Source organism: Marmota flaviventris, chromosome 15 (assembly GCF_047511675.1).
Source record: "Marmota flaviventris isolate mMarFla1 chromosome 15, mMarFla1.hap1, whole genome shotgun sequence".
Taxonomy (NCBI): domain Eukaryota; kingdom Metazoa; phylum Chordata; class Mammalia; order Rodentia; family Sciuridae; genus Marmota; species Marmota flaviventris.
The window spans coordinates 460,438-486,348 of record NC_092512.1 but is presented as its reverse complement, the minus strand read 5'-3'; the positions used below and the strand labels follow the sequence as shown (position 1 = coordinate 486,348).

General features: G+C 57.3%; 4 protein-coding genes across 14 annotated transcripts; 1 reads left to right on the top strand and 3 right to left on the bottom strand.

Moving 5' to 3' along the window:
* Positions 1–1,080: 1,080 nt before the first annotated feature.
* Zftraf1 (zinc finger TRAF-type containing 1) lies at positions 1,081–12,763 on the bottom strand. Its single transcript, XM_071602046.1, has 4 exons — positions 12,398–12,763; positions 4,470–4,708; positions 3,473–3,684; positions 1,081–1,897 (listed from the first exon to the last, which is right to left on the bottom strand). Exons 1-4 carry the CDS (start codon positions 12,746–12,748, stop codon positions 1,506–1,508), a joined length of 1,194 nt encoding a protein of 397 aa, XP_071458147.1. The 5' UTR covers positions 12,749–12,763; the 3' UTR covers positions 1,081–1,505.
* Kifc2 (kinesin family member C2) lies at positions 12,157–23,506 on the top strand. 11 transcript variants are annotated; one of them, XM_071602017.1, is made up of 21 exons: positions 14,589–14,672; positions 14,763–14,849; positions 16,207–16,264; positions 16,510–16,591; positions 16,739–16,893; positions 17,078–17,097; positions 17,202–17,351; positions 17,477–17,622; positions 17,697–17,762; positions 17,847–17,975; positions 18,362–18,439; positions 18,554–18,668; positions 18,745–18,854; positions 19,250–19,358; positions 19,469–19,626; positions 20,781–20,959; positions 21,321–21,425; positions 21,732–21,855; positions 21,942–22,071; positions 22,164–22,420; positions 22,512–23,506. In XM_071602017.1, the coding sequence occupies exons 5-21, from the start codon at positions 16,760–16,762 to the stop codon at positions 22,764–22,766; spliced, it is 2,265 nt and encodes a 754-aa protein (XP_071458118.1). In that variant the 5' UTR covers positions 14,589–14,672; positions 14,763–14,849; positions 16,207–16,264; positions 16,510–16,591; positions 16,739–16,759; the 3' UTR covers positions 22,767–23,506. The 11 variants fall into 11 exon arrangements, with proteins under 11 accessions (XP_071458121.1, XP_071458117.1, XP_071458118.1 ...); XM_071602016.1 differs by lacking the exon at positions 14,763–14,849 and having other exon boundaries at positions 14,582–14,672; XM_071602020.1 differs by lacking the exons at positions 14,589–14,672; positions 14,763–14,849; positions 17,078–17,097 and adding an exon at positions 12,157–12,307 and having other exon boundaries at positions 17,202–17,340.
* Tmem276 (transmembrane protein 276) lies at positions 13,869–15,588 on the bottom strand. Its single transcript, XM_071602048.1, has 2 exons — positions 14,802–15,588; positions 13,869–14,649 (listed from the first exon to the last, which is right to left on the bottom strand). Exons 1-2 carry the CDS (start codon positions 14,892–14,894, stop codon positions 14,164–14,166), a joined length of 579 nt encoding a protein of 192 aa, XP_071458149.1. The 5' UTR covers positions 14,895–15,588; the 3' UTR covers positions 13,869–14,163.
* On the bottom strand, positions 23,500–25,085 carry Foxh1 (forkhead box H1). The gene is made up of 3 exons (XM_027948455.2): positions 24,936–25,085; positions 24,532–24,636; positions 23,500–24,434 (listed from the first exon to the last, which is right to left on the bottom strand). The coding sequence occupies exons 1-3, from the start codon at positions 25,083–25,085 to the stop codon at positions 23,601–23,603; spliced, it is 1,089 nt and encodes a 362-aa protein (XP_027804256.1). The 3' UTR covers positions 23,500–23,600.
* Between the last annotated feature and the right edge of the window lie 826 nt (positions 25,086–25,911).

The following is a 25,911-nucleotide window of genomic DNA, read 5'->3' as shown; positions in this document are numbered from 1 at the left end:
GACAGGAGCCCAAATGGATCTTTGAAAACAGCTCTGAGAAACTTTCTGTCTGTGAGGAGACAGGAGAGCCATCCTTGAGGAGAAAACTGTTTCAGGCAGCCACCCTGGCCCCTGTGCTAAGCCATGCTCAGGAATATGGTTAGGGCTTGTGCTCTATGCCACAGCTCCTTCTCTCCATTTCTCAGCCCCCTGGGGGTGGGGTGGGAGGAGCCTCAGGGGTCAGTTGGCCTAAACTCTGCACCCATGTGGACAGGGCTATCTAGTCCTTCAACTCCGTGGGGCACAGGCAGCCTGCAGGGAGGGTGGGGGCTGCTCCCAGGTGTGTGGTGGCCTGGTCAGGGCAGAGGAAACCCAGTTCTTTGGTATTAAAGCAAAAAAAGCTATCACAAAAGAGCCCCATCTCCTAAACAAAAGTTGAGGGAAGCAAATTCTACCTTCCCAGTAGCTCTGCGGGTCCCAGGGGAATAAAGGACTAGGGTCTTCTCCTCCAAGCAGGGCTGCTTCCCACTCCCCAGTCCTGCTCATAGCTCACACTCTGTAGGTGAGAAGCCATGCTGCCCAACCTTGGCCCTTGCAGTGGCTCTCTGAACAAAGGCCCAGCAGCCAGTCCCTGAGAGCAGGTTGGATTGGTGGCCCTCTCTGACCTCACCCAGCCAGGCTCACAGCCAGTGGCCTGCCTCCTTTGCAGCCTGAAGACACTGGGCCCCAAGGCTAAAAGGAAGTGAATGAGCTCTCTCTCACTAAAACGGCATCACTTTTAGAAGAGCCTGTAAAGAGTTTAATTTTTTTCCTGGGAAGAGACAGAATTTCACCCTGCATTCCGAAAACATCTGCTGAGCCCTGGTGGCTGAGTCTTGCCTCCCTGAAGTAGCCGGGTAGCTGGGGGGGGCGTCCCGACCCTTCATGGCTGTCCCTGTCTAGGCCTCAGTCCAGAGACCTGTGACAGACTGTGGGAGATGCAATGTCTCCAAGTCTCTCTTGGGGGCACACACAGGTGCCGTAACAGTAACCCCCAAGCCATACCAGAGCTCCCACGCCGTCCATTCACAGCCACTCCTTCCCCTCCAACAAAACAGAAAGTAGGAAACAAGGCTGCCTTTTAATTGCAATCAAATATGCCGTCTGAAGTCAGCGAGGGCCCCTGAGCCCGGCCCGGGACCAGAGCAGGCAGTGCTGCCTCACTGTGAGGATGGGTGCAGGGGCAGGGCCGCTGGTTCTTGCCCTCCTCACCACCCATCCCTGAGCCTGGGCAGCCCAAAGCACTGTCTCCTCTGCGGTCAGCCCAGCCTCCAGCCACCCTCAGGAGGGGGAGGCCGGGAAGAGGGGGAGCTGGAGGCAGGGACCCTGTGGCACACGCATGCAGACTTTCCCAGTGTTTGGTTTTGTCTGTTCTCCTCTTTTGCTAAAATGATCAGATGGTCATGTGAAGCCGCTGCCAAGCCAGGGGTGGATGGGATGGCGGCGCCGGCCTTGGCCCTCAGCTCCTTGGGCATCCTGAGCCCATCCTACTTCTGTATCTGGAAGAGGAAGAGCCGCAGGTTGATGTTCTTGGCAGCCAGCAGCTTGTTGCACTCCACAGAGTCGATGATGGGCAGAGGCACATAGTCCGTCTCATTGCTCTCGTTGGTGAAGACAAAGTGGTAGATGACAGGACTGATCCGCACATCATCATACGGGCCCTTGAGCAGCAGGAAGGAGCACTCCAGGGGTGCTGTGACCTTGCTCTTGAGGAGGAGCTGGAAGGAAAGTGTGCGCTTGCAAGACAGGTTGGGGTTGCGCTCTGAGTCATTCACACGAGCCTTCAGGACCCATGTCTGGTTCAGCACTGTGAACCGCGGTGTTTCATAGTACAGGCGTGTGATGAAGTCATCCGTGCGGTATGGTCGGAACTGGACTTCTGTGGAGACAGACAGGGCCAGAAACAGCCAGCCGTTAGTGTTGGGCAGAGCTGGGTGGTGGCGCCTTCTCTGACCAGGCTGAGGACAGGCTCAGCCAGGGAGAAAGGCAACTTACCCGGACCTAGTGAGCTCTACTTGTCACAAGGCAAGTCAAATGCAAGTATTGCACATGGAGGCGCACAAGCTTTCAGGGGTCCGGGGATATAAACACCAATTAGCTGTAGAACCCAAGGCTATGGGAGGTCAGGCCATCTCCCAGGCGTGGCTGACCCATGGACCACCCTCCTCACCCTAGCCCTGGTGTCCCAGCAGGGGCGGGGTAAGCAGACACACAGACAGGATGCAGTTCTGAGAACAAGTGTACTTTATTGGTTTGGATACAGAGCTGCCAGAAAAGCCGGCAGGTGAGTAAGTGGCACCCAGTCCTGCCCGAGGGGAGCGCCAGGTCCTCAGGTGTCCAGCTGCAACCAGGCTCTGCCTGGCATCTCTGGGGCTGTCAGTCAGCGGGCAGACCTGCTTTTGCAGTCCTCTTTTGTACCCACAGCCTGTGGCTGGCAAGTCCCTCTGTGGAGGTGTGGGTTCCCAGGCAACCAGTCCTTCCTGCATGGATGGGGCTTCCTACCTGGCCACTGATGTAGCCACATGCCCCTGCCCACCCAGACCCCACAGGGCCTGTCCGATCAGCTGAGGCTGCTCTTAACCAGGGGCTGTGGCTTTCTGCTGCTGTAGCCCCCTGGGCCCTCAGCCTCTGGAGCCTGCTCAGGTCTATACCCAGCCAAGCTCAGTCTAGGCAGCATGGTGTGACTGGCTGCATGGTTGCCCTGGCCACCTGGTGTTGCTGAGCAGTAGAGGGATGGGGTCTCCCTGAGTGTCCCATTGTCTGCAGGTGCTTCTTGCTGTCCTCTGAACCAGGCTCCAGCCTGACTCCTGCTTTCCGAAATGTTCAAAGGTGGTAGCAGTAGCCCAGGAGCCACAAGATCCAGTGGGCCTAGGCCCAGTCCAGTCTGCCCATCTGTGGACATCCATTCCTGGTTCTACAGCCTGAGCTGGGTGCCCTCAGTTTGCTCTGGAGTCCTGTCCCTGAACAGCTTCTTACCAGCCTTGGGAGGCCTGTGGTGGCTTCAGTGAGGTCTGCCGACAGGGCCTGACCTGATGGAGGCTCCTCTTGCTCCAGCTCTGAGTGGCAGCCCTGAGTTCCCAGGCTTCCCTAACACACGCCCCGCTTCCTGGTTAGACCCCACCTGTCCCAAGGCAGTGGAGCCCCACACCGTGATACCAGCTTGCTGGGATGGTAGGCCAGGGTGGGGAGGACAGGGGCAGGGGCTACTGTGAGAGCCATGCAGGTATGCCCTAGGCCCTGTTGGCCCCTCCCTCTGCTCAGTCTCCGACCTGACCTATCTTTTTTTTCCCTGAGATATCCTCCTGTCCACCTGGAGGTTGTCCAGAGCCTAGCCATCCGGCGCAGCCTGTGCCCACTGCACAGAGCCTGCTGTCCCCAATACCCAGCTTCTGGTCACCAGCATCATCCCCAGTTCATACCCGTGTGGCATGCAGAGGGCAGTGGGGCACCTCACCTGTGTAGCCAATCTTCTCAAAGCTGAGCAGGCTGAAGATGCTATTGTAGAGTTGCATTTCCTTGCGGTGGCTCTGGTCCATCTCATCTAGGATCTCCATCAACTCATTGCCCGTCTTGGTGGGGTGGGCACATGCAGCTTCATGCACTGTCAGCTCATGGAAAGGGCCATGCCATGGGCAGCCGATGCGCTTATATTTGCACTGGGTCACCCTGGGAGAAGGTGAACACTGAGGTCACATCTATGCCAGAAGCAGGTGGCTGTGACCAGCTATCCCCCAGAGGCAGCTTCTACTCAGTCAAAAACCTCTTCCAGTAGGACATACTTAATCCTGAGCCCAGCCACAAGGACAGGCTCAGAGAACAGTTGTACCTGCATGCCCACATGTGGTGTGTGTTTGAGAGAGAGAGAGAGGAGGAGGAGGAGGAGGAGGGAGGAGGGAGACAGTGAAAGAGGGAAGGAGAAGAAGACAGAAATAGAGAGTGGGGGCGGGGGGTTGGGGGGGGGAGTGAGAGAGCTATAAGCCAGCATGCTTTTTGTACCCACTGCTGTGGTGTTTCTTCATAATAAGGAGCCAATGACCACTGTCATGGTCCCACACAACATCATTACAGAGTAGGCCTGGTATTAGGGATCCACTGGTTGAGCGGCCCTGTCCACCTACTGGGCCCATGTTGTAGAGCAGAGCTTCTAGAGTTCCTGAGCTGGCCACACTGTCCTGGGACTTCTGAGGGGCTACCCCATGGCCAGAGAACCCTGAAGGTCAGGGTCATGTCTAGATAGCAAATGGGCATAGAACCTGCCCTGTCCCATGGGAAGCCCCATGCGCTCCCCCTACCCTGGGGCCTACAGGTTTGTTATGTTGCATACGGTACCCAAGGCCCAGACAACAAGGACAAACTAGCCTGTCCTGGGAGGGAACTTGCCTGCACCAGGGTGGGCTTCCAGCCCCATCCTGGGCCCACGTGTGTGGTGGAGCCAGAGCCTTAGTGGTTACCTGTCCTGGCATTCCTCTTTCTGGTGCCTCTCCAGGATGGAACGAGGAAACTGGCGCAGGCAAAAGCCACATTCTGAGGGCAGCTCGCTCACGGCTTTCTCCACAGCCAGGTTCCGGCAGCAGAGGCTCTTACTGATCTCACAACGACAGTTGGGGCATGTGGCCTGCTCCTCCTTCAGCCGGGCATCTGCTAGTAGGTGGATAAAACAGCCAGCGCACATCAAGTGACCATTAGTACACTGTGAAGAAGGAAAGGGAGATGAAGCTCACAGACCTGCGGGACGCGCGCACACACGTGCCCGCCCTTTCCCGTAGCGTCAGCTTGGTCAGTTGTCCCAAGGGACTCCAGCTGGTGAGGAGAGGAGGGAGCATACGCCAGTCCCCAGTTCATGTTGGTGTCTAGAAAATGTAACAGCTGCTCCAGGGGGTGCCAGGACTCAGTCAGCTTGAGCTCTGTGGGGCACCATCAGGTCATGGGGGTTCCGCCTCTTCCCTGAAGCAAGCCTGACTGGTGGAGATTGATTTGGCAAACGCAGGTCTTAGAACCTGGAGTTTTCCTTTGCCCTGTCCTATAAGAACATCTGGTTCTTGGCCTGGCAAGGCAGAGGCCCTCAGCCAGCAGCTGTCTCATTGGGGAGTGGAAGCTGCTCCCCACACACTGCAGCAGGCTCTCTCTCTGTGCCTTCTTGAAAGGCTGCTCATGTGGGGACTAGGGCCCTCAGGGTGACCTAAACCCTGGTTCTTCATGCCAGCCCTTGCTAGTGAGCACAGGTGAAAGCCAGCAGCTGCAACTGCCCAGAAAGAGGAGCTACTTGCTGGGGCTATCTATCACCAGAATGACATAGAGCTGTAGCAGGCAGGAGGCCAGGATGACCCAGGATGGAGGCAGGTAGGAATGGGGGCTGTGAGCGAACATGGTACTGTGTTGGGTTGGTGTAAACTGGGTCAGCAAGAGCCAGACCGCTCCTGCTGGGGGGACCTTGCTCATGTGGACAGTGCTGCCACAATCATTCCCATCTTGCATCTCTCACTTGTTCAACATACACCTCTGAGCATCACACGGTGCCATCAAAGGACTTGGGGTAGGAAGACCTCAAGAGGCTCACAGTATGAGAGGGGAGGCCCAGGTGCTGGGGTCTAGCTCAGTGGGAGAGCACTTGTCTAGCCTGTAGAGGCACTGGTTCCATGCCAGCAGCACAGAGGAAGACAGAGAGACACCCATATGCCAAGCCCATCACACTACAGCTTCTAGACAGTGTGCACTGGGGAGAAGGATGTTCATAAGCTGCCACCTGGCTATGCCAGGGATCACACTATACAGGTGGGGTCCTTAGTGAATCCTTGCTATCTTTCTATTGCTTCAGCAGGACCTCTCAGGCCAGGCCTGATGGAACCTACATGCTGAGGACTGATGGCAACAGAGTACTGCCACAGAAACCACATCTAGAAAAACACCACACATCATCTGCATTCAAGTCTCATGCTCTAAGTTAGGTTAGAAATTAAAACACACTACAGCGAGTGAGGAGTGACTGGCTGGGTACAGCCTGGATGAGAGAACCTAGCAGGGGCCAGGCAGCAGCAGGTCCAGACATAGAAGCTGGCTGAGGAGGGGGTTAAGGCAAGTCCTGGTGGGAAAACCAGGTTGCTTTGTATAGCCCCAGGAGTCAGTGGGGTGTGGAATGTGGGTAGCACAAGGGCTCAGGTCACAGGGCCTCTCTTTGCCCCCACCTACTTGGACTGTCTGGTCCAAGGGCTGCTGCTGATACTGCCAGGGAGGGCAGGACATAGCACAGTATCAGATGGCCACATATTCCTCAAGTTGCCTCCTCAGAGGGGAGCCAGCCATGTAGCACCATGAGGCATCCCTCAAGAGGGAAGCCCACAAGGAACTGGCACGAGTCCCCTGCTTTGAGGCTACCTAGGCCTTGGATGAAGCTCTGGGCCCAGCTAAGAGCTGCCTCCAGGGTCCACCAGCCTGAGGAGAGGGCAACAGTATTGCTGGCTACAGCCTGGTCTTCCCAGCACTTCCAAGCAGGGCTGGGGCCACTTGCCCCCATCCTGGCCCACTGGGCCTCTCCTCCTGATTATAAGCACCCCAGCTATCCTGGGTCCTGCCAGGTGGGTATCAAGGCTGCCAAGCACAGCACCATGACTTCTCAGCACCACACTTGCTACCAACCCCTGGCCACAGACCCCAAAACAAGTAGTTAATTCCTCACTATGGGAGAGGTGGTATTAATCCTGCCCTCTTTAGTCTCCCTCTGGGCCTCCTGGGGGATCTGTAAGCTCTGGGGTCACTGCCCCTTCACCCCTGACAACTACTCAGCTGAAGATGTTCTATGGCATACTGGACAAGTCACACCCACACACAGCCCCTCACCAGCTAAGGGACATTCTCCAGGTAAACTTTCAGATCAGACAGTCTGACCACAGCAGGGTGGTCACTATGCCCTAATGTCTTCTGTCAACCTCCTGAACACACATAGGCCTGGCCATAGGGTAGCCACACAGTTTCAGCAGTGGGTGGGCCAGACTGTACATGGCCCCTTGATTTGTGCCCACTGCCAAGCCAGAAGCTGGGCCCCACCCAATGACTACACACAATGCTCACTCAACATGGTAGGGTCAGGCACCCAAGAGCCCAGGTACCTCCAGAACGCAGGTCAGGTTGCCCTCCTACAGCAGCCAGGAGGACTTGTACCTGCAATCCAGAACAACACTACAGGGCCTCCCAAGCAATCCCTCCTAGGGCAGATGCTGGCTTGGAGCCACAGTTCTGGACTCAGACCCCAGACCAAGGTCAACAGCAGCATGACTTTAGCCTCATCAATTTTCTTCTTAGTTTCCTCACATGCACAAGGTGATGATTATAATGAGGTAAGAGGGTTAAAGTGACTGGTGGCAAGGGTGGGGAGCCAGACCACAGCAGGTACAAAACATACACCACCCTTATGATCATCCACAGCAGAGCCCAGGAAGACCTAGACATAGCCTGTACATCCCAGGACAGCACCTAGCCCTCTCTCCACCTTGTTGCAGGCAGTTCACATGTGCTCAGCCTGTGTATACCCGGAGTTCATATGAGTGGCCCTGTCCCAGCCCAAAGAGAAGCCTGGCCACAAGCAGGTCCTAGAGATGGGGCCCCACGACTTCCAGTTAGTCATGAGTTTTCTGTGGTCAGCTGGCCTTTTAGGACCTCTTTCCACCCTGTACCACATGATCCTTTCAAACCCTGGGGACCCACTCTTTCCACTACCCAGACCCATGTGAACAGTCTACCCTTCTGCCCAGTGGTCAGAGACCCACAGCCCTTTGCAGAGGTCACAATACCAAAATATAGCTGAGGGATTTCCCCTTGGACACTAACCCTAAAGCACTGCTCAGTAGTTGGAGGTGCCTCCTTCCTCCCAAGAGCCTCCCAGTGTAGGCAAGGCTTTAACAACCACAGTGGTACTTTGGGACATATCCCACACTCAACCAAGCCTCCTTAACCTCCTTAGCATGGGCCTGAGCAGGACTAGTTCCTTGTCCAAGGCCACATAATCATTAAGGGAGAAGGCAGGATTTAAACCTTCCACTCAGGCTAGATCTGAATTACTGAATCAGATGAAATCTGACCTCCCCTCCTGATGTCAAAATTCAGGTGGGGCTCAGCAACTCACCCCCATCCCACCTAGAAATGCTCTCAGTAGCAAATACTGCTTAAAAGTAATTTAAAGCTGGGTGCAGTGGCACATGCCTGAAATTCCATCAACTCAGGAGGCTGAGGCAGGAGGATAACAAATTCAAGGCTAGTCTAGGCAACTTAGTAAGACCTTGCCTCAAAACTAAATTAAATTAAATTTTAAAAGGCTGGGAACATACCTCACTGATTGAGCATTTGCCTAGTATGTGCAAAGCCCTAGATTCAATCCCCAATACTACAAATAATAAAATGACTTATATTGATAAACTATCACCACAAAAAGAACAACATAGACTATAGAAACTACAGAAACCCTCCTTGCTCAGTCCTGGGTTTTGGACATCTAAGCAGACTTATTTCCAAAATTCTTTCCTGTCTCAAGGAAAAAAATATCAGTGGTATCTGAGCTCATGGGCCATGTGAATGATGAAGCCTGAGCTGCTACATGTTCTCAGGGAGTGAGGGACTGTGGGCAGAGATGGAGCAGTACCTGTTTTCTGGGCCTTTCATCGATAGGACTGTCAATCAGGTAAAAGTCCCCAGAGCCGAGACTTGGCATGGAGGCAGAAGGTCTTAGAGTGGGATGGCAGCAGAACATACCACCCTCCCTCAGGGCTGAGAGGGATTCAGGCACTAGGGAGGGAGATGGGCACTTTTGTGGCAGGGAGTGGGGAATGTCTTGACATGGGGCACTGCCTCAGACAAGCCAAAAGAAGAGCAGATGTGAGGGGTGACATGAAGAGCAGCTCAAGGTGTGCTAGAGCAACAATGGGGCATGCCAGAAGGCCATGGTCACACCAGATGGAGGCTGGACCACATCCCATGATAAAAGACCACCACCTACTGACTCCTGTACCTCAAAGTTCATGAGGAGTAGAAATGACAAGTAGTGTCTTCCTTCAGATGTCAAGACTCAGGCTTTGGGCCTCACAGACATCCAGACAAAGGGCTGGGACTGGGTCTGCCTTAGGGAGAACCAAGTTGAGCCTTCTATAAAGGGTTGTGCCAGGAGAGCTGGGATAGGGAGGTCAGGAATCAGGCTGTGGTTGTAACATCCTGGGTACCACATCAAGGCTGGGTCTTCCTCAGAGAAGGTATTTCATAGGCAGAGGTGCTAACAGGTCATACTGCCCTTGGGGCCCAGGACTGTATCCAGAGCAGGGTGTCAGCATAAGTTTCCTGTCCTGCCCCTAAACTCTTGAATGGGTGTTGCTGCTACCCCTCCAGCCCTCCTGCCATACACCTGGTTGCCTGCCCTGATGCCTGCCTGGAACTTTGGAAGGGCCTTGCCCAGGATTCAGGAAGGTGGCTGCACACCTCGCCAGGCCAGTTGCCCAGGACACACCTATCACCCACACAGAACATCAAAGCATGCATCGGCCATCCCTGCAGTGGCCCTTAACCCGACATGACATAGGCCACAGCAGCGAGAACCATTTGCTTGAGGGCCTTGACAAACTGCCCAACCTGATACATGTTGGTGTATGTGTCTGGCCCATGGGGAAGCTGGCCCTGTGGGTCCAAGGACTCAGTTTTGAACCAGGTAGATGAACACATGCATGAGGCTCATGGCTGTTTCTGCCAATACCCAAAGCTTCCTTAGCACCACAAATGGTGCCTGGCTGCCAGGTAGTATATTCTAAAGTTGCCATGTAACCAGCCAACCACATAACCCAGAGTGAGATACAACACACAGGACTCAGCATGGCCACCGCCTCTTCCCCTCATGTCAGAGCAGAGTGCCTGAGCCAGCCCTCAGGACACTAGGCATGGCAGAGGCCCATTCCCAGCCATGAATTCTGCTGGGATCAGGCAAAATGTTGCCAGCAGGACCCAAGCTGCACACCTGTAATTCTAGTAACTTGGAAGTCTGAGGCAGGAGGATCACAAGTTCAAGACCAGCCTTGATAACTTAGTGAGAACCTGTTTCAAAAATTAAAAACAAAACAAAACAAAAAAAATTCTTTTTTTTTTTTTTTTAAAAGGCCGAGGCTGTAACTCAGTAGTAAAGTGCCCTCAGGTCCAATCCCCAGCAGCAGGGGGAAAAATGTTGCCTGAGGAGCAGAGAGCAAGAAGGCAAAGACTGGTTCACGATAGATAGTCAATCAATGTTCACGATAGACAGCCAATCAATGTGGGTCATCAATGAAGGCTAGCAAAAGATGAAGGGGCCAAGCCAAGGTAGTGGTCAGCAGTAGGCCCTGACTAGGGGCATGCCCACTCCATCTGTGCCTAGAACCTTTGGAAAGACCAGGCAAGAGCATGGTATGTCCTGACCCACAACGACTTGGTGGGGACAGCAATAATTAACCTCCAGAGTCACTGTACATGGCAGGGAACCACCATGGGAAGTGTCCCCAATGGCATTCAGAGGCAATAGGAACGCTTCCTTCTTTCCCCTGGCCCCCTCCCCATTTCACACAGCAAGTCCATAAGCAGCCAAAGTTCCGTCACAGGGCCCAAAGGCTCTTCTACAGCTACATATTCTAGTTCCTTCTCCCAACTTCTAGAGATGAGAGAGAAACTCTTGCTCTGAGTGTCACCTGGGAAGAATGAAGGTGGGATGGAGGCTTGTGGCAGAGCCCACAACTTAGTGTCAGTATCCATGGCTCCCCATGCTCAGCTTGTCTGCTCTCAGGGAAGCCACGGGGCAGCCTCCACCTGGCAGGGCACTAGTCAGGGCAACCCTGGACTTCATCCTGTTACATCTGCTCAGCTGCCCTGCCTCTAGCTGCCCAGGCCAGAGCTTACTCTGAACAGAGTACAGGCTAGTTTGAACCAGCCAGGCTCAGAGGCCTGGTCACCAGCTTGTCTGGCCACAAGCAGAGCTGTGTACACTAGAAGCCAGTACTGGGTGGCCTGTCATCATGCCAAGTCCAGCTCCGGACCATTCACAGGAAGGGAGACAAGGATACCCCTGACTTCCCTGGGATCTCCCCACTACTGACTTGGCTCTCACTCAAGGCCAAGGAGAGGAAAAGCTCTTCCAGCAGAGGGGACCATGAGGCTGTAGGCAAGAAAAAATGGGCTAGGGGTTAAAGGGGTCCAGATGGTCCCCAAGGAGAGGGGTAAATGCTGGTGCTGGGACCAGGACTGTGGAAGATTCTCCCCCCACTGACCCCAGCCTGACATGCATGAAGGTGGTTGCCCCATCCAGGACACTGGGGTCCTCCCAAGCAACCTCTGGTCAGAGCAGAAAGGACTGAGAGACCCAGAGGCTAGGGAAATAGCAACCCAAACTAGCCCTATCCTGCTTCCTACATATGTGGCCCCCTCGCACAGGACCCTGTCTAAACAGAAGCAAGGACCCACCAGCCATTTCCAGCTCCTGTAAGTACAAAATAATTGACAGGAACCCACGTTGTTTCTCAAAGGGGCTGGGGCCAAGGTGGGACGATCAGGAGAAGGCAGACTGATACTGCCCACTGACTCTGGGCCTAAACCAGAAGTCTGCTCTGTAACCAGGAGGGGACATTCTGGATCTACCTGGACCAGGTACCCATCAAGCAGCCCTGAGGTGGCAAGGATCCCGAGTCCATCCACTGCACTGGATCTCCCTCAGATGGTGAATGGGAGACCAAGGAAACCAGGCTTGGAATGGATGAGGGGGGCTGGGGTGGGAAACTCTGGCTTGATCTGGAGAAAGTACCCTGACTGCCAGTCTTGTAGCAGGGGTTCCTCCAGACCGGAGCAGGAGGGCTGGGGGAGGGACAAAAGGCAGTCCCCTCCCTCCTTCCTGTTTTTCAGAAAGAATTTGACAGGGCTCTGGAGAACAGAAAAGAAAATGTATACGAGTTCAGAAATGGAGGGACACGCTTGGGGGTGTGGCTGCCAGAACAGAGGATCTCCCTCAAGTAAAGGGGCCTGTGCGCCCAGAAAGCCTGGGAGTGAGGAGCAGCGCCAAGAATGGGCAGGGAGCATAGGCACCTGTCTAGCTCTCCTCGGGGTCAGCTGGAGGGGAGCGGAAGGTATCAAGAAGAGAACCTTGAAGGAACCTGGAAGGGGAGAGGCAGGATCTGAACAAGAGAGAGAAAACTGAAACTGACAGAGGGTCGGAACACGGAAAAAGGGGGTTCGGAGCAAGGAGAGGAGCGAGAAAACGAGGAGTTTCGGGACAGGCTCCAGGGTCCCGCGGGCGCAGAAGGCGGAGGTGAGGACCGGAGAGGGTCCCGGCTGCCGGCCCCGGGCCTCCGGGCCCGGCTCGAGGAGACGCGGCGCCGGGCAGGGCCGGCGGCCCTACCTGGTACACGGAGGCCTTGGGCAGGTCCAGGCACACGGTGCAGCACAGCACCGAGTAGAGCCGTTCCTCCAGCTTCCCGCTGCCCGCCGCCGCCGCCGCCGCCGCCGCCTCGGCCGCCTCGGCCGCCCGCAGCCGCTTCTTGGGCGGCGCGTCGGGGTCGCCGGCTGCCTCCTGCAGCTGCCGGGCGCCGGCCAGGCCCGCCTCGTCCGGGAGCCCGGGCCCCGCCGCCTCGCCCAGCGCAGCCGCCGCCGGTCCCGCGGCCGCCCCGGGCCCGGCCCCGACCCCGGCAGGCACGGAGCCCGCGGGCCCTGCGGCCGGGCCGCCCCCGCCGGCCTCCTCGGCGCCGGACATTGCGGCCGGCCGGCCCGACGGGCGGGTGCCGGCGCGCTCGCCGGCTGGAAGTTAGGGGCGCCGCGCGCCCCCGCCGGCCTCTTGCCGCCGCCTCGACCCCACAGCCTACTCTCCGCGCCGCCGCCTCACTGGGCCCGGCCCGCGCGTCGCCCCGCAGCCGCCGCGGCCACCGACCCCGGCGCGTCCGCCATCTTTGTTTTCCCTGCGCGCCCCCCCGCGCCACCGCCCCCTCGTCCTCCCCATCACGTGGGCTCCAAGCGGGGCCAATGGGACCGCCGCCTGGAACTAGACGGCACGGCGCCCAGAGCCAATGGGTGCACGAAGCGCGTGAGGCCCGCCTCCTGTAGAAGGTGGGCCTGAGGGGCGGGGCCAGGACGACCCGTGGAGGGGCGCGCACCTGAGGTGAGGAAGCCCGCCTAGGGGCGAAAGAACGGCCCCTACACGCGGCAAGTCAGCGGGGTCGGGGGTCTCCCTTCGCCATCGTGTCCCAACACTCGGGGTTGAATGTGGCCTGGCTTTCCCGAGTGGAAGGGCACCAACTTTAAAGAGCCCGGCCGACCACCCGTCGTGTACGGCATAGGAAATGCTTCTGCTGGACACATCGGAACTGCCCGGGGGAGGGGGCACACTTGGGACCTCTAACCCCCTGCTCTGTTCAACCCGGTTTCCTATCCCTGGGGTTGGAGGCCGAAGAAGGGTCCACAGAGGAAAGTGAAGGTCTTAGGGAATAGGATTTTGCTCGCACAGACTGGAAGGCAAACAGGGAAGGGAGATGCATTTCTGCGAATCGCTGCGGTACAGCCAGCCCTCCCTTGCCCTTACTAACCCAGCCATCAGCCCGTGAAGGTCACTGCCCCAGAGGGCCACCTGCCAGGCTGGGCAACAATATCCGGAATCTACTATGTCAAAGGAGAGCAAGGGCTCTGGGGCTATATATTCAAGGCACAGCAGCCCCTCCTGACAAATGTGCCAGAAGGAGGCCAGACTGAAGGAAGCCCATGCATGTTCCAGCACATCCCCTCTCTTTGTTCAGGGAAAGCAGCTGATGCCCTGGAGGCTTCAGGAAGCTCACCAAAGGCTCCTCAGTCCCTCTCAAGAATTGGCAAATTTCATATTCCTGTAGAATTCCTAAGGTTTATTGGAGATCAAGTCTCTCTGAACCCACAACTATGTCTTTCCCAGAAGGAGGCCCCCAAAATGCCTGGGACCCTGGCCCTTTCATTCTGGTCTAGGCAAGTTCCTACAGTGACTGGAGAAGAGACAGCACCTAAGCTCCATTCCTGATCAGTCAACCTGCAGCAAGCCCACTGTAGGAGGAGGGAAAGCCTATTCCTAGGGGAGGAAGCTCCAGGAGCAGGCTGGTGGAAAGGGAGGTGGTAGCCAAGGGAGAAGCTCAGCCTTGCTGTGTGCAACTGTCATTCCCACTGCAGGCGCTGTGTGTGCAGGGCCCGGCAATAGGCCCAACTGCCTGCAGCCAGGGCCCAGCGACAGACATCCTCCTTCGGCAGCAGCAGCAGCCTCTCCTCCTCCAGTCGGCTCAGGAGGCCTGCTACACCTAGCATGGCACCCCCCCACATCCCATAAGTGTTGGCTGTGAAAATAGCCACAATGAGGATGGTCACTGCCACCACCAGCAGTACTGCCTGACCAGCCACAGAGCAGCCTTCAGGGCCAAGGTGATCACCAGCCACTGCCAGCACCATGCCTCCGCCCAGGAGTAGGTTAGCAGAGGAGCGGTCCCCGTTCACCCAGTGGAAGTCGAAAGCCAGAAGGGGCAGGCCGATGACTGTGGTCACCCAGGCTCCAGCGAGACAATCTTCATGTGTGCCCAGCCCTGGGACCAGCATGGAGGCAGCAGCCAAAGCCTGGAGCAGGAAACCAGCAGCAGCCCCTCGACTTGACTGTTAGTGAAGGAAACAAGAGGGTAGGTGACCCCTTTAAACAGGAAAAGGTTTGGACTTCTCATGGAGACCTGGTCCCACCTTCGCCTCCCATCACCCTCTCTCTGGTGCAGCAAACTAGGATTTTAGCGTGTGGGAGTGGGGTTACTTACCTGCGCAGAACTCACCGCTCCATGAAGAGACACCATTCCCAGCACCAGGTGGGACAGGACTGTGCTCCACTCACTCCCGGGCTTGGGGGCCATGGCACTTGGGCAGTAATGAGTTTGAGGAGACAGGAAAGAGAGTTTTAACTTGGAGTGGAGTAACAGAAGTCAGGGACCTGGAGCCCTAACGGCAGCTCTGCGGGAACCCCAGGTTCCAGGGTCCCATGACTAGATGATAGAATAGGTACAGTTCTAAATTTGCCAGAGTCCCAAGGCCACTGGAAACACCTGTGCTAAAAGACTAATTAGACTGGAAACAGCGGGAACAAAACTCGGGAGCTGGGCAGGGCGAGCATGAGCTCAAGTAGGTGCAGGACGCGGGGGAGACCGAGCGGCGGGGCACGCAGGCCCTTGTGGCGGCCTGGGCCTATCCCAGCACTCAGGGAAGCGCCGTCCTCGACACCCGGCCCGGAAGGATCCACGGCGCAGATCTGTGGGCCGCCAGCCGTTCGCAGTTCTTGATGGCGGCGAGCCAGAGGCCCTGGCAGGTCCACAGCGGTCGGCCCCGCCGCCTCGGGTGGCCTCCGGAGGCCCAGGCGAGCGGGGCCGAGCGCGGCCGAGCGCCGCCACCAGCGAGAGGAGTCGAGGCTAGAGAGGCCGGGGCGGGGCCTGAGGGGGTCGGTCGAAGGCTCTAGGAGGACTCGAAGGCGCGAGGTCGGCACCAGCATTAGGAGCTCGGCCTGGGCTAGTTTGTGGGCGCTGGCATTTGGAAGGAGCTCGCTTAGCGGAGGGATCTAGGCGGGGCTTGGGGTAGGGCGGGGCTTGGGAGGTAGGGCGGGGCTTGGGAGGTAGGGCGGGGCTTGGGAGGTAGGGCGGGGCTTGGGAGGTAGGGCGGGGCTTGGGAGGTAGGGCGGGGCGGGGCTGCAAGCGGAGCCTGGGCTTCGAGGGGCGGGGCTTCGAAAGAGGGCGGGCTGCAAGGGGTGGGGAGGTGGCGCACCTGGACGCGGAGTGCTTAGTAACGAACGAGTGGTAGGGGTCTCCGCGGAGGACGCGAGGGACTCCAAAAAGAGGTGAGGCTGCCGTGGGCGTTCTCAGTACTGACCGTCAGCGAATTAAGAACTGGGCGGCGAGCGGCGGAGCCGTGAGCGGACGGACCTTGTGAGGTGCGGTAGCGGGAACGCCGGTTTCAGAGAACCCCCGACCACACGCCCGCCCCTCAGCCCGAGCCTTCTGCGCGCGGGATCTGGGCCGTGGGGGCGGCCGCCGCGAGCATGCGCATGGGCATTGCGGCGGGCGAGTACGGAGTCCGGGCGCGGGGACACGGGACGCGGGGCGGCGAGTAGCGGGGTCCTCTGCCGCCCCGCGCGCCCATGTACGCCTTCTACTCGCTTCTCATCTACATTTTCTACAGCCTTTTCCGCAGGGATGGAGGTGCTACGGCGACCGCCGACCCTGGGGACCCCGCCCAGGTGAGCAGTGTGGGCCTGCCGCGCCGGTCGCCCCCCTCCAGGAGATGGGGTGGTGGTAGGCCTGCCCAGCTTACATCCTCAGGACGCTGGCCCTGAGGGACGCGGCGGTGCAGAGGACCCTGCTCTTGGTCCGGGCATTGGGAGCTTAGATCTCGGCCCCAACCATTCTGGCCCAGTTCCGGGAGGGAAGGAGCCCCACAGGCTGCCTGCCTCCTCCTCAGGGACGCCCCCTGCTCCCTTCCTAGAGAGTCCACTGCAAGCCCCGGGGTCGTCGTCGCCCCGACCAGCTTACGCCAGAACTGTGGACCGAGCTGACAGGCCTGGCCGGTAAGTGCAGGCCGGAGTGCCTCGGGGTCCTGGAGGGATCCTCGCTGTCTGAGGGAGGGAGGGATTCCGTGACCTCATTGGGAGGGAAAAGAGGCCCAGTCTCCAACGATGACTTGAAATGCCCCCTCCTTCTACTACTTGGCCTAGCGGGCAGCTCCGAGTCCGAGGATGGGCCTGAAGCCGGAGCCGAGGACCGCCCAGCAGAGGTGTCACTGGAAGAGGCGCTTATGCGCCTTGCTGAGTTCCTCTCGGTCCAGTTGGGGGCAGAAGAGAGCTGCGGGAATCCTCCTGAGTTGGGCAAGGTGAGCAGGGCAGAGGAGCTCTCCAGCAATCACTTCTCTTTCTTTAGCCCTTGTGACTCCCACAGTCCTGCCCCATTCCATCTCTGCTCTTAATCTGCTTTCCTTAGTCCAGGGGACTGAATCTAGGACTCTCCACGGATTAGCTACATCCCTGCTTTTTGTTTGTTTGTTTGTTTCGAGACAGGGTCTTGCTAAGCTGCCGAGGTGAGTTTCAAACTTGCCATTCTGCCTCAGCTTTCCCAGTATCTTGGATTACAGATGTGGGCCACCATTCCAGGTTTCTTGCTCTGATTCTTATCTCCTCACAGCCTGGGGAGGTCCCTCCACTGTTGACAGTGACCAGTCAGCTCTTGGCTCTTCTGGCATGGATTCGGAGCCCCAGGGGGAGGCAGGTCCTGCTCCAGGGGACTCATCCAGCTTCCAACGTGCAGCCCCCAACTCCAGATGGTTTGTAAAGGGTATCTTCTGTAGAGGAAGGGAATCCCTTTAGAATCTAGGTGGCGTGCAATCTGGGATCCCTAGCCCAGCTTTGCTCCCCAGAATTCAGGCCACCTCAGTACTAACTGAGCTCGCTCCTCTTTAGGAGCCCTTTCTCAAGAAGACAGCCCTTACCAGCCTACCCCTATCCAAGAGGAGGTGCCAAGGGGTGAGGCCCAGGGGCAACAGTTGCCTCAATTGGAGGAGGAGCAGAGAGCTTGGCAGAGGCTGGAACAGCTCATCCTTGGACAGGTGAGGGGCCCAGAAGCAGCAGGGACTGGAGGGAGTGAAATACAAAAAAGGAGTTTCATCCCACTCTTTTGCAGCTGGAAGAACTGAGGCAGCAGCTGGAGCAACAGGAGGAGGAGCTGGGCAGACTGCGCCTGGGAGTGGTGAGGCTGTTGGAGCAGGGGCTGGGAGAGGGCAAGAGGTTGCAGGATTTTCATATGGTTCCTAAGTGCAGCTATCTCTGCCAGGGGGCAACAGACTCAGAGAAAAGGGTTCAGCATCTCACACTGGAGAATGAGGCCCTGAAACAGAGCCTGAGCCTCACTCGGGACCTCCTGCTGCATTGGGGCCCAGGCCCCCCCACCAGAGCCCCACAGGTATCCTGCCTCTTTGTTGCTCCTCTTTGTATACACCTGGCATCAGCAACAGTGCCCAAGCCTCCTTAGGTCTTTGAGTTTGCTGAAGCAGTGGGATTTATCAGGAGGTCGTCTCTAATAGGCAGGTCCTGGGGTGGTCTATGCAGAGCAAGCCCATCAGGGAGGCTGATGCATCTGGGAGAACCCCCACTTCATAATTCTCTCAGTGACCAATTCTAGGAAAGTAGAGGGACTAGGGAAAGGAGTTCTGCCTGGAGTTGGGAGGCATGGGTTTGTCTGTGCCTGCCACTCTTGACTTGTTTTTCTATCTGTGAAATGGATCATGGAATGCCCCTCCCTGAGTTCACACCTGACTTGATGGCCTACCTGGCTCCCAATTCCTGCAGGAGGAGGCAGAGGCACTGTTGGAGCTCCAGGGCCGGCTTCAGGAGGCCCAGGACACCACAGAAGCCTTACGAGTCCAGGTGGGCTCGGGGCCCAGGGACAAGGAGGGCTGGGACACTGGGAAGGGGGCATCTGGGATAGGGCCTGGTAAGTGCCTGTTTCCTTAGTGACAGGGGTGGGGTTCGGTGGGGCAGCTGGGGGTGCAGGAGGTGCAGCTGCAGGGCCTTCGAGGGGCCCTTCAGCAGCTTCAGCAGGAGACGGAGCAGAACTGCAGACGGGAACTACAACAGGTGCATGGGCAACTGGCAGGTAAGGTTTGGGAGCATGTGGCTCATGGAAGGCCCTGGGTTCTGGGCTTTCCCTCTCAACTATTTTCCCACTTCAGGACTTCGGACCCGGATGGCCAGCCTGCGCCAGGGCTGTGGTGACCTCAGAGGACTGGTCAGCACCTTTACCCAGAGCTGTCAGGGTTCGCTGAGTGAGGCCCAGGGCCAGGTCAGGAACCCTCTTCTCTTCACATCATCTGTCTGTCTGGGTAGCCTGTTCACTGTTCTTCCAGGGGAGTTCCTATTATTTCTGGAGCTTCCTGGCTCTAAGGAATGCTCATACTTGGGGGTCAGTTGTAGGCTTTTAGACTAGAAGAGCTTATTTGTGACTTATGATCTCATGTCTATCCTGTGCAAACTGACAGTTGCTGAGAAGCCTAGAAGGATAGATATGATGTCCTTGTCAGGCCAACCAAAGGATGTCCCCAGGGGACCAGAGCCACTGAAAGTTGTGAATCACTGCAGCTGGGGGCTACAAGGGCTCTTTATTGCTCCCAGCATTCCACCCTGCTTGGAGACTCTGGGACACCTGTCTTTGTCATCCTCAAATCCATGTTCCCTCAGGTATCCTGGGCCCTGGGGGCATTGTCAGCTGGAGGGGCTGGGACTCAGCTCCCTGAGGGGCAACAGGGGCCCCCAACTGGATGCCCAGGGCGGCTGCTGGAGCTTAAGGGTATGGCAAACTTGGGGAGCAGAGTGGCAGGGAGGGTAGGCTGGAGAGAGTGGAAGCTTTTTATGCCTCAGTGGTGAAAAGGCAATCTGCTGACCTGATCCCCACTGCAGGGAATATTCGGGTGCTATGTCGGCTGAGGCCAGGTACACCCTGCAGCCTGGTGAGTGTGGAGGCTGGACCAGGGGGCACAGTCACCACCTGCTATCGAGGGCGCCAGCGTCGTTTCCACCTGGACTGGGTCTTCTCTCCAGATGCCAGCCAGGAGGAGGTGACAGCCACCCTTGCACCTATTCTGACCCTTCCTCAGAGTCTCCCAGAGTCCAGAAAAGGCTCCTTCCCCTTCCAGTCTGTCCACCTATAGAAGGGAGGGTGAATCAGTTTTAGCCTAAAAGGGAAGGGAGCAGCTGGAGGGTTGGGGAGTGGCAGCCCAGCTGGACACTAAGGAAAATGAACCTATCTGAGATTTACAGTTACTGCTCATGTAGAACTGGCCACAGAGTACAGCTGGGTGCCACAGTGGTAGGAACAGTGCCATGACCCACAAGTGATGCCTCCTCTAAGGCTTCCATGAGAGATCAGTGCTCCTCCCTGGGGTCCAGGCTCTTCCCAGCTGGGATTGCATTAGCCCTCCTTGCTTTGTGGCCCTAATGCAGGTTGGGGGCCATGGGTGAGCAGGCCAGTGTCCAGCCCCAGCACTCCCCGACTCCCTTGCTCAGATCCCATTTTTTTCTCCTCTTTTTTTTCCTGCCAGACACCAGTAGAAAAGCAGGGCTCAAGTCCCAGCCTGCCATCACCTTTCTAATACACGGTTTCCATCTACATATAAACTTTGCTCCTGGAGCTTCTATAACTGAAATGGAGGCTCAGAGCTGGGAGAGGGTTAGGTAAGGGACAGGGCTGGCAGTGATGCACACCCAGGTTGCCTGCTGGCCCGACAGGTCATTGCACTGTGACCAAGAACCTCTCCTGTGTCTCTCATTTCTGCACCACCACCTGCCGTGCCTCCTTTGCCCAATCGTGGACTCTTATCCCCCATACTGGCAATTTTAGATTATGGCTTCATGGCCATTAGCCAAGACTTTAAGCAGAGGTGACAGCCACCCAGTTACCAGCAACCTTCTACAGTGAAAGTTGGTTATGTCATTGCCCAAAAGGCCACTCTTTGTTGGTCATGGTGGTGCACATCTGTAATACCAGCTACTCAGGAGGGTGAGGCAGGAGGATTTTCAAATTTAAGGTCAACTTGGACAACTTAGTGAGACCTTATCTCAGAATGAAAAATAATAAGAGCTGAGATGTAGCTCAGCTCTCAGGTAGAGAATCCCTGGGTTCAATCCCCAATACTACAAAAATAAAGCAAAAAATGAAAGCAACTATTATGTCTATCCATCTGCCCCTCAGTCACCTCTTTGCTCCCCTCAGGGCCAAGGTTCCAGTAGTCCTGGCTGGTTACTACCCTCCATACCCCCAGAGCCTTTTCTGGTCTCATCCTTCTCATCCTTTGTGTGCCAAGTGCTGCTCTGGACTGCCTGGACACTGCCCACTAAGCCTCAAGACAGGTGCCATAGAGAGGAACAACACAGAAGAGCCACAAAGAATGAGTAATTTGCTTCCAGTCACATCTAGGGTTGGGACCAGGCAGTCAAGCTCTAGCACCTGGACCCTTGACCACTGCTCCCCAGGACCACCTAAATGGTCATCAGGACTGCACATTATTTGCACAGGCTGTTCCCTTTTTGTCACGTCTCTTTCCTTCTTTGCCTCACCCATTATTGCAAATACCACCTTTTCTAGGGAGGCAGAAGGTATCTTCTGGGCAGCCCCCTGTGCTCCCCTGGAGGCGTTTCCCTAGCAAATTGTGTTCTACACAAACTTTTTTCACTGTGCTTTCCACCTTTCAAGGTCCTAAACAGAGACCTTGGAAAGGGCTCAAGACACTTTTTCCACCTCTCCTTCATTCAGGTCTTTGGAGAGCTGGAACCAGCTGTGCTGTCCTGCCTCCAAGGATACAGTGTCTGCATCTTCACCTATGGCCAGACTGGGACTGGAAAGACATACAGCATGGAGGTGGGGTGGAGCTCACACCTGGGGGGGGGGAAGGCCTCAGAGGCTTGAATGTGAGCCCAATGGGGTATTCCACACCACCTTCAGGGCCCACCTGAAGACCCAGGCATAGCTCCCAGGGCGCTGCAGTCACTGTTCAGGGAAATGGGGACTGGAGGGCAGCACCGTGTGACCCTCAGCATGGTGGAGATCTACAATGAGGCAGTCAGGTCAGGGCTGTGCTGTAGGGGTGGTGGGCTACTATTTGCCCTGGCCCAAGACTCCTGCTACCCTTAGAATCCTGGAACCAAACTCTCCTGGTCTCCCCAGGGACCTCCTGGCCCCAGGACCTCCAGAGCGCCTAGCTGTGAGGCAGGGCCCAGCAGGACAGGGGGGAATCCAAGTAGCTGGCCTCACCCACTGGGACGTGCCCAACCTGGAGACTTTGCACCAGGTAAAGATGCCCTCTAAGGCCTCTCCTCTTGCTCCCATCTGGGATTGGGGACTGTGTACCAGCCGCGGCCTCATCGCTCCTAACAGATGTTGAGCCTGGGGAGAAGTAACCGGGCCACTGCCGCCACTTCCATGAACCCACGCAGCTCCCGATCCCATGCTCTCGTTACACTGACGCTGTGTGCAGCTTCTCCACCGAGCGCCCCAGGCACTGCAGGTAGCAAACACTGCAATGCCTGAGCTTTTGCAGGGTTTCCAGTGTGCCTGAAGCCTGGCCTCCCTTCATGTAGGGCTTGCTCACCTTTGCAGGCACGCTGCACCTGGTGGACCTGGCGGGATCTGAGCGTGCTTGGAAGGCGGGAGCTACTGGCACGCAGCGAGGAGATCCCAACAGTGCCCAGCGTCTGCGGGAGGCCCAGACTATCAACCGCTCGCTGCTGGCGCTGGGAGGCGTGATGGCTGCCTTGCGTGCCCGCCGGCCCCACGTGCCCTTCCGCGACTCGCAGCTCACACGTCTGTTGCAGCCTGCGCTTGGTCCGGGTACCACTGCTGTGCTGCTTCTACAGGTGTGCGCCCCGGCAGCAGCGGGTGGAGTGCAGGAGGGTCCTTTGTGTGTGAAGCACCGCAGGCTGGCCCACAAGCACTTTTCCTCCTCAGATCTCTACGCGGCCAGAGGATCTCGGGGAGACCGTCTGTTCGCTCAAGTTTGCGGAGCGAGTGGGTCAGGTGGAGCTGGGACCAGCCCGGCGCCGCAAGGCACCACGCTCCGAGACCCCCTCCTCCCTCAGTACCGACACCCCACTTACTGGGACCCCCTGCACTCCTACAAGGTCTCCTGTCAGCCCTCCAAGCCCCAGCCCTGACAGCGGCTCATGCTCTGCCCTAGGGCCCTCAGGGGACCTTCCCCCCTAGTCTTGGGTGGAGGCCCTGCACAAGAGACCTGGGGATATAACTCTGCTGGCAGAGGCAGCAGTACAGTTCCTATATCGGGTCTCCCAAGACAATCTTCTTGACTTCTGGGGGCCTACTTCTCTCCAAACTTCCAGAGTTGCTCCCTACAACCCCAGCCAGAGAAGAGCCTGGAGAATTGATTTTGCCCCTCCCCACTGAGTCAGAGGCCCTCAGCTCCCTCCTTATCACCATTTGCCGTTATCACAGCACACAGCAGGGGATCCCAGAGCCACAGGAACCAGACATGACTCTGGCCAAGGAGTTTCCCAGGTCACCACCTCTGCTCCAAAAATAAGACTAGGCATTAAAATGCTGTAAATTCTTTTAATGTTACACCACTACCACGACTTCAAGTCTATGTAGGGTCCAGTCTTTATTCCCTAACCCTTTCCCCAAAAGGTGCTACCTCCTCAGACAGTTGAGGGATGGCAGGACTTCAGGCTGGACCCACCATTAAGGAGCTCCCTCCCCCAGCCTGGAGCCAGGAGGGAGGTGACAGATGGTGATGGATGAATAGATAGATGGGCTAGGCCTGAAGATAGAATCATGATTTGCTACTCCAGGTTGAGTCCTGCTCCTTTAGCATTGCCCCTGGGTGTAGGGGGAGGCAGAGAGGCAAGACTGACCAAGCCCAGGTTGGTGCCCAGCTGAGTGTCAGCTTTTTCTGGAGCAGCCCAATAAACATTGTGGACTCTCATTAAGCAAGGCTGGAGCCTATTGGGGCTACAGACATCTTCCTACCTTGGTTCCCCATCAAGGAGATGGGGAGAGAAGCAACCCCTGCTCTAGAAAGCTTCAGAGGCTGTACCAGGAAAGCAGCCAGCCTGGAGCAGGGGCAGCCATGTCACGAGGGTGGCTGACCCACACATCATAGATGCTCTTGTTGGGTGGTACTCCCTGGAAGAGAGTGTCTAGATCCCAGAGCAGCCTGGGGGACCCTTGGGATTCAGAGGCCACCCCCCAGTAGGCTGGGCTGGTTGAAGGTGGACACCGGGGACAGGAAGTGGATGGTAGTGGGGCTAAAGGCATTACCACATTGGGTGTGTAGATGGGCAAGTAGGAGGTGGGCAACTGTCCCCACAGGGAGGCCCTGCATCCCCCACTGGACAGTACCCCGGCGTTGGAGGTACTTTGCAGGTAGTGCAAGGGCCAGGTTCTGGGCTCTGGGGATAAGCCTGAGGGCCCAATGATTGTCCCCTGGGAAGTCTCCCTCTCCATTCCTGTGGGCACTGGGAGAGGGCAGAGAGGCCACAGAAGCCTTTCAGAGGAGGGTAAGTGTGGAGTAGGCACCACCTCCTCCCCACTGCAGCCTGTGTCTGCCTGAGTTGGGTTGCTCTGTCCAGCCTGGCTGGACTGTTGGGGCCAGGGTGCTCTCTCCCCCGGGTCCCTTAACAGGGACTTGATGCTGAAGCCTTCGCTGGGTGGCGTATGGGGTGTGGGCGGCCGGTAGGTCTGGCCATGCAGCACGTAAGGGCTCAGGTCCTTGGCGAATGCTCTGCGGGCCTCCGGGTTCTGCCAGCGCCGGCACAGGGCTGTGTTCTGCAGGCGTAGCGCTTCTGCCGGGATGAGGCTCACATCCACGGCCCAGAAGTTGCCCTTGGCCTGAGGTTTCGCAGGGTCCTTGGGCACCTGGGGGGGTGGTAGGTTTGGGTGGGGCCGCCTAATCCCGGATGCTTGGGGCTTACTCGCCCGCCCCGCCCCCGGCTCCGACCTTCGAGGGCCCCACCTTTCGGAAGCACGGGTTGGAGGAAAGGTTGTGACGGATGGAGTCCTTCCAACCCTCGTAGTCATCCCTGAAGAAAGGGAACACGGCCTGGACCTGACGGATGATCTGAAACCGGGGGTTGACCGGCGCAGTGAGCCGAGGCGGGGGGCAGCACCCCACCCCTCCCTCACAGCCCTGCTCAGGGGCACCCCCCTCAGAGGAAACTTATGCGCCAGAGGGAGACGCGGTGGGGAGGGTCCGAAAGAAAGGTCGCTTTGAGTCCCTCGGCTTCCATGACTGGTCCCAGTGGCAGAGCTGGGTGGGCCAGGTTGGGGTGGAAGCTACACCTGAGAGTGAGAGAGTTGGGGAGCCAGTCCGGGAAAAGGCCCAGCGCGGGGCATGAGGAAGGCGGGGGAGCCTCTCACCTGGGCCAGCTTCAGCCTGCGGGAGGGTGCAGCCTGAATTACCAAGGCGATCATCGCCAAATAGGTGTAGGGGGGCTTGTCATGCCGCAGGTATCTCTTCTTTCTTCTCTTGGGGGGCTGCGAGGCTGGCTCTGGATCCTGGGGCCCCATGCAGGGGAGATTGTAGGCGTGGGTAGGGGCCTGGCCTCGTGGAAGGCTCAGGACTGTGGGGTAGTGTGGGGAGGCTGGGCCTGGGGCCTGAGGCCTGGCTGGGGCAGGCAGGCCGGGCCCTTTATCATTCGGATGGAAGGGGGAGGGGAGGGAGGAAAAGGCTGTGGGGGAGGGGAGTTGCAAGGGCTGCCACAATTAGCAGGTTTCGGTTAATCTGGAAGGGAGGGGCAGAGAGGATTCCAGTTCGGACTTCAGGTGACCTCCTGAAGCCACAGTTCCCCATTCCCAGGTTGCCTTTGGAAGCTCGGCATCTCCCAGGAGCTTGAAGGAAAAGCCCTTAGTAGGAGGGTACCACCTCCTCCTTATTTTGTCGGCCTAGGGCAGGTCTCAGGCTCCCCTTTAACAGATAGGAATGACTTTTTGTCCATGCCAGTTGCCAAGAAGGGACGGGTGTTCAAGACAAAGCTGCCAGTAGAACCTGGGTCCTATGGGCTGGACTTAAGGAACATGATCAGAAACACTTCCTGAAGGGAAAGACTGTGAAGTCCCCATCCTAGAAGCAAAATGGGAATGAGTACAGTGAACTCAAGTGATTTTTCCCCAGGAATGTGCTACAGAGTTCAGATGAGCCCCTTCTCCTTGGCTCTGCACCTGGGGCCAGTCAAAACCTGTGATCTGTACCCAGACCCAAAGCCCAGTTTCTTCTCCCTATACCAGGCAAGCTTGCCCAAGAGAGCTTCAGAGTCAGGGCACTAGCTGTAGTGGTTGGTGCTGATACCAAAGCCAAGGGCCCCTAGATGTGCAGGAACCCTTTATTAGCATGCTA

Excerpts from the sequence above, each read along its gene's own strand:
- Zftraf1 (XM_071602046.1), bottom strand. The coding sequence starts at position 12,748 with ATGTCCGGCGCCGAGGAGGCCGGCGGGGGCGGCCCGGCCGCAGGGCCC. Across the intron at positions 4,709-12,397 it reads CCAAGGCCTCCGTGTACCAG|TGTACTAATGGTCACTTGAT; the intron begins GTAGGGCCGCCG and ends CCTTCTTCACAG. Across the intron at positions 1,898-3,472 it reads TGAGAAGATTGGCTACACAG|AAGTCCAGTTCCGACCATAC; the intron begins GTGAGGTGCCCC and ends CTGTCTCCACAG.
- Foxh1 (XM_027948455.2), bottom strand. The coding sequence starts at position 25,085 with ATGGGGCCCCAGGATCCAGAGCCAGCCTCGCAGCCCCCCAAGAGAAGA. Across the intron at positions 24,637-24,935 it reads GCAGGCTGAAGCTGGCCCAG|ATCATCCGTCAGGTCCAGGC; the intron begins GTGAGAGGCTCC and ends CCCCGGTTTCAG. Across the intron at positions 24,435-24,531 it reads CCAACCCGTGCTTCCGAAAG|GTGCCCAAGGACCCTGCGAA; the intron begins GTGGGGCCCTCG and ends CCACCCCCCCAG.
- Kifc2 (XM_071602015.1), top strand. The coding sequence starts at position 16,166 with ATGTACGCCTTCTACTCGCTTCTCATCTACATTTTCTACAGCCTTTTC. Across the intron at positions 18,440-18,553 it reads CAGAAGCCTTACGAGTCCAG|CTGGGGGTGCAGGAGGTGCA; the intron begins GTGGGCTCGGGG and ends TCGGTGGGGCAG. Across the intron at positions 22,072-22,163 it reads GAGCGCCCCAGGCACTGCAG|GCACGCTGCACCTGGTGGAC; the intron begins GTAGCAAACACT and ends TCACCTTTGCAG.
- Tmem276 (XM_071602048.1), bottom strand. The coding sequence starts at position 14,894 with ATGGCCCCCAAGCCCGGGAGTGAGTGGAGCACAGTCCTGTCCCACCTG. Across the intron at positions 14,650-14,801 it reads GAGCGGTGAGTTCTGCGCAG|TCAAGTCGAGGGGCTGCTGC; the intron begins GTAAGTAACCCC and ends CTTCACTAACAG.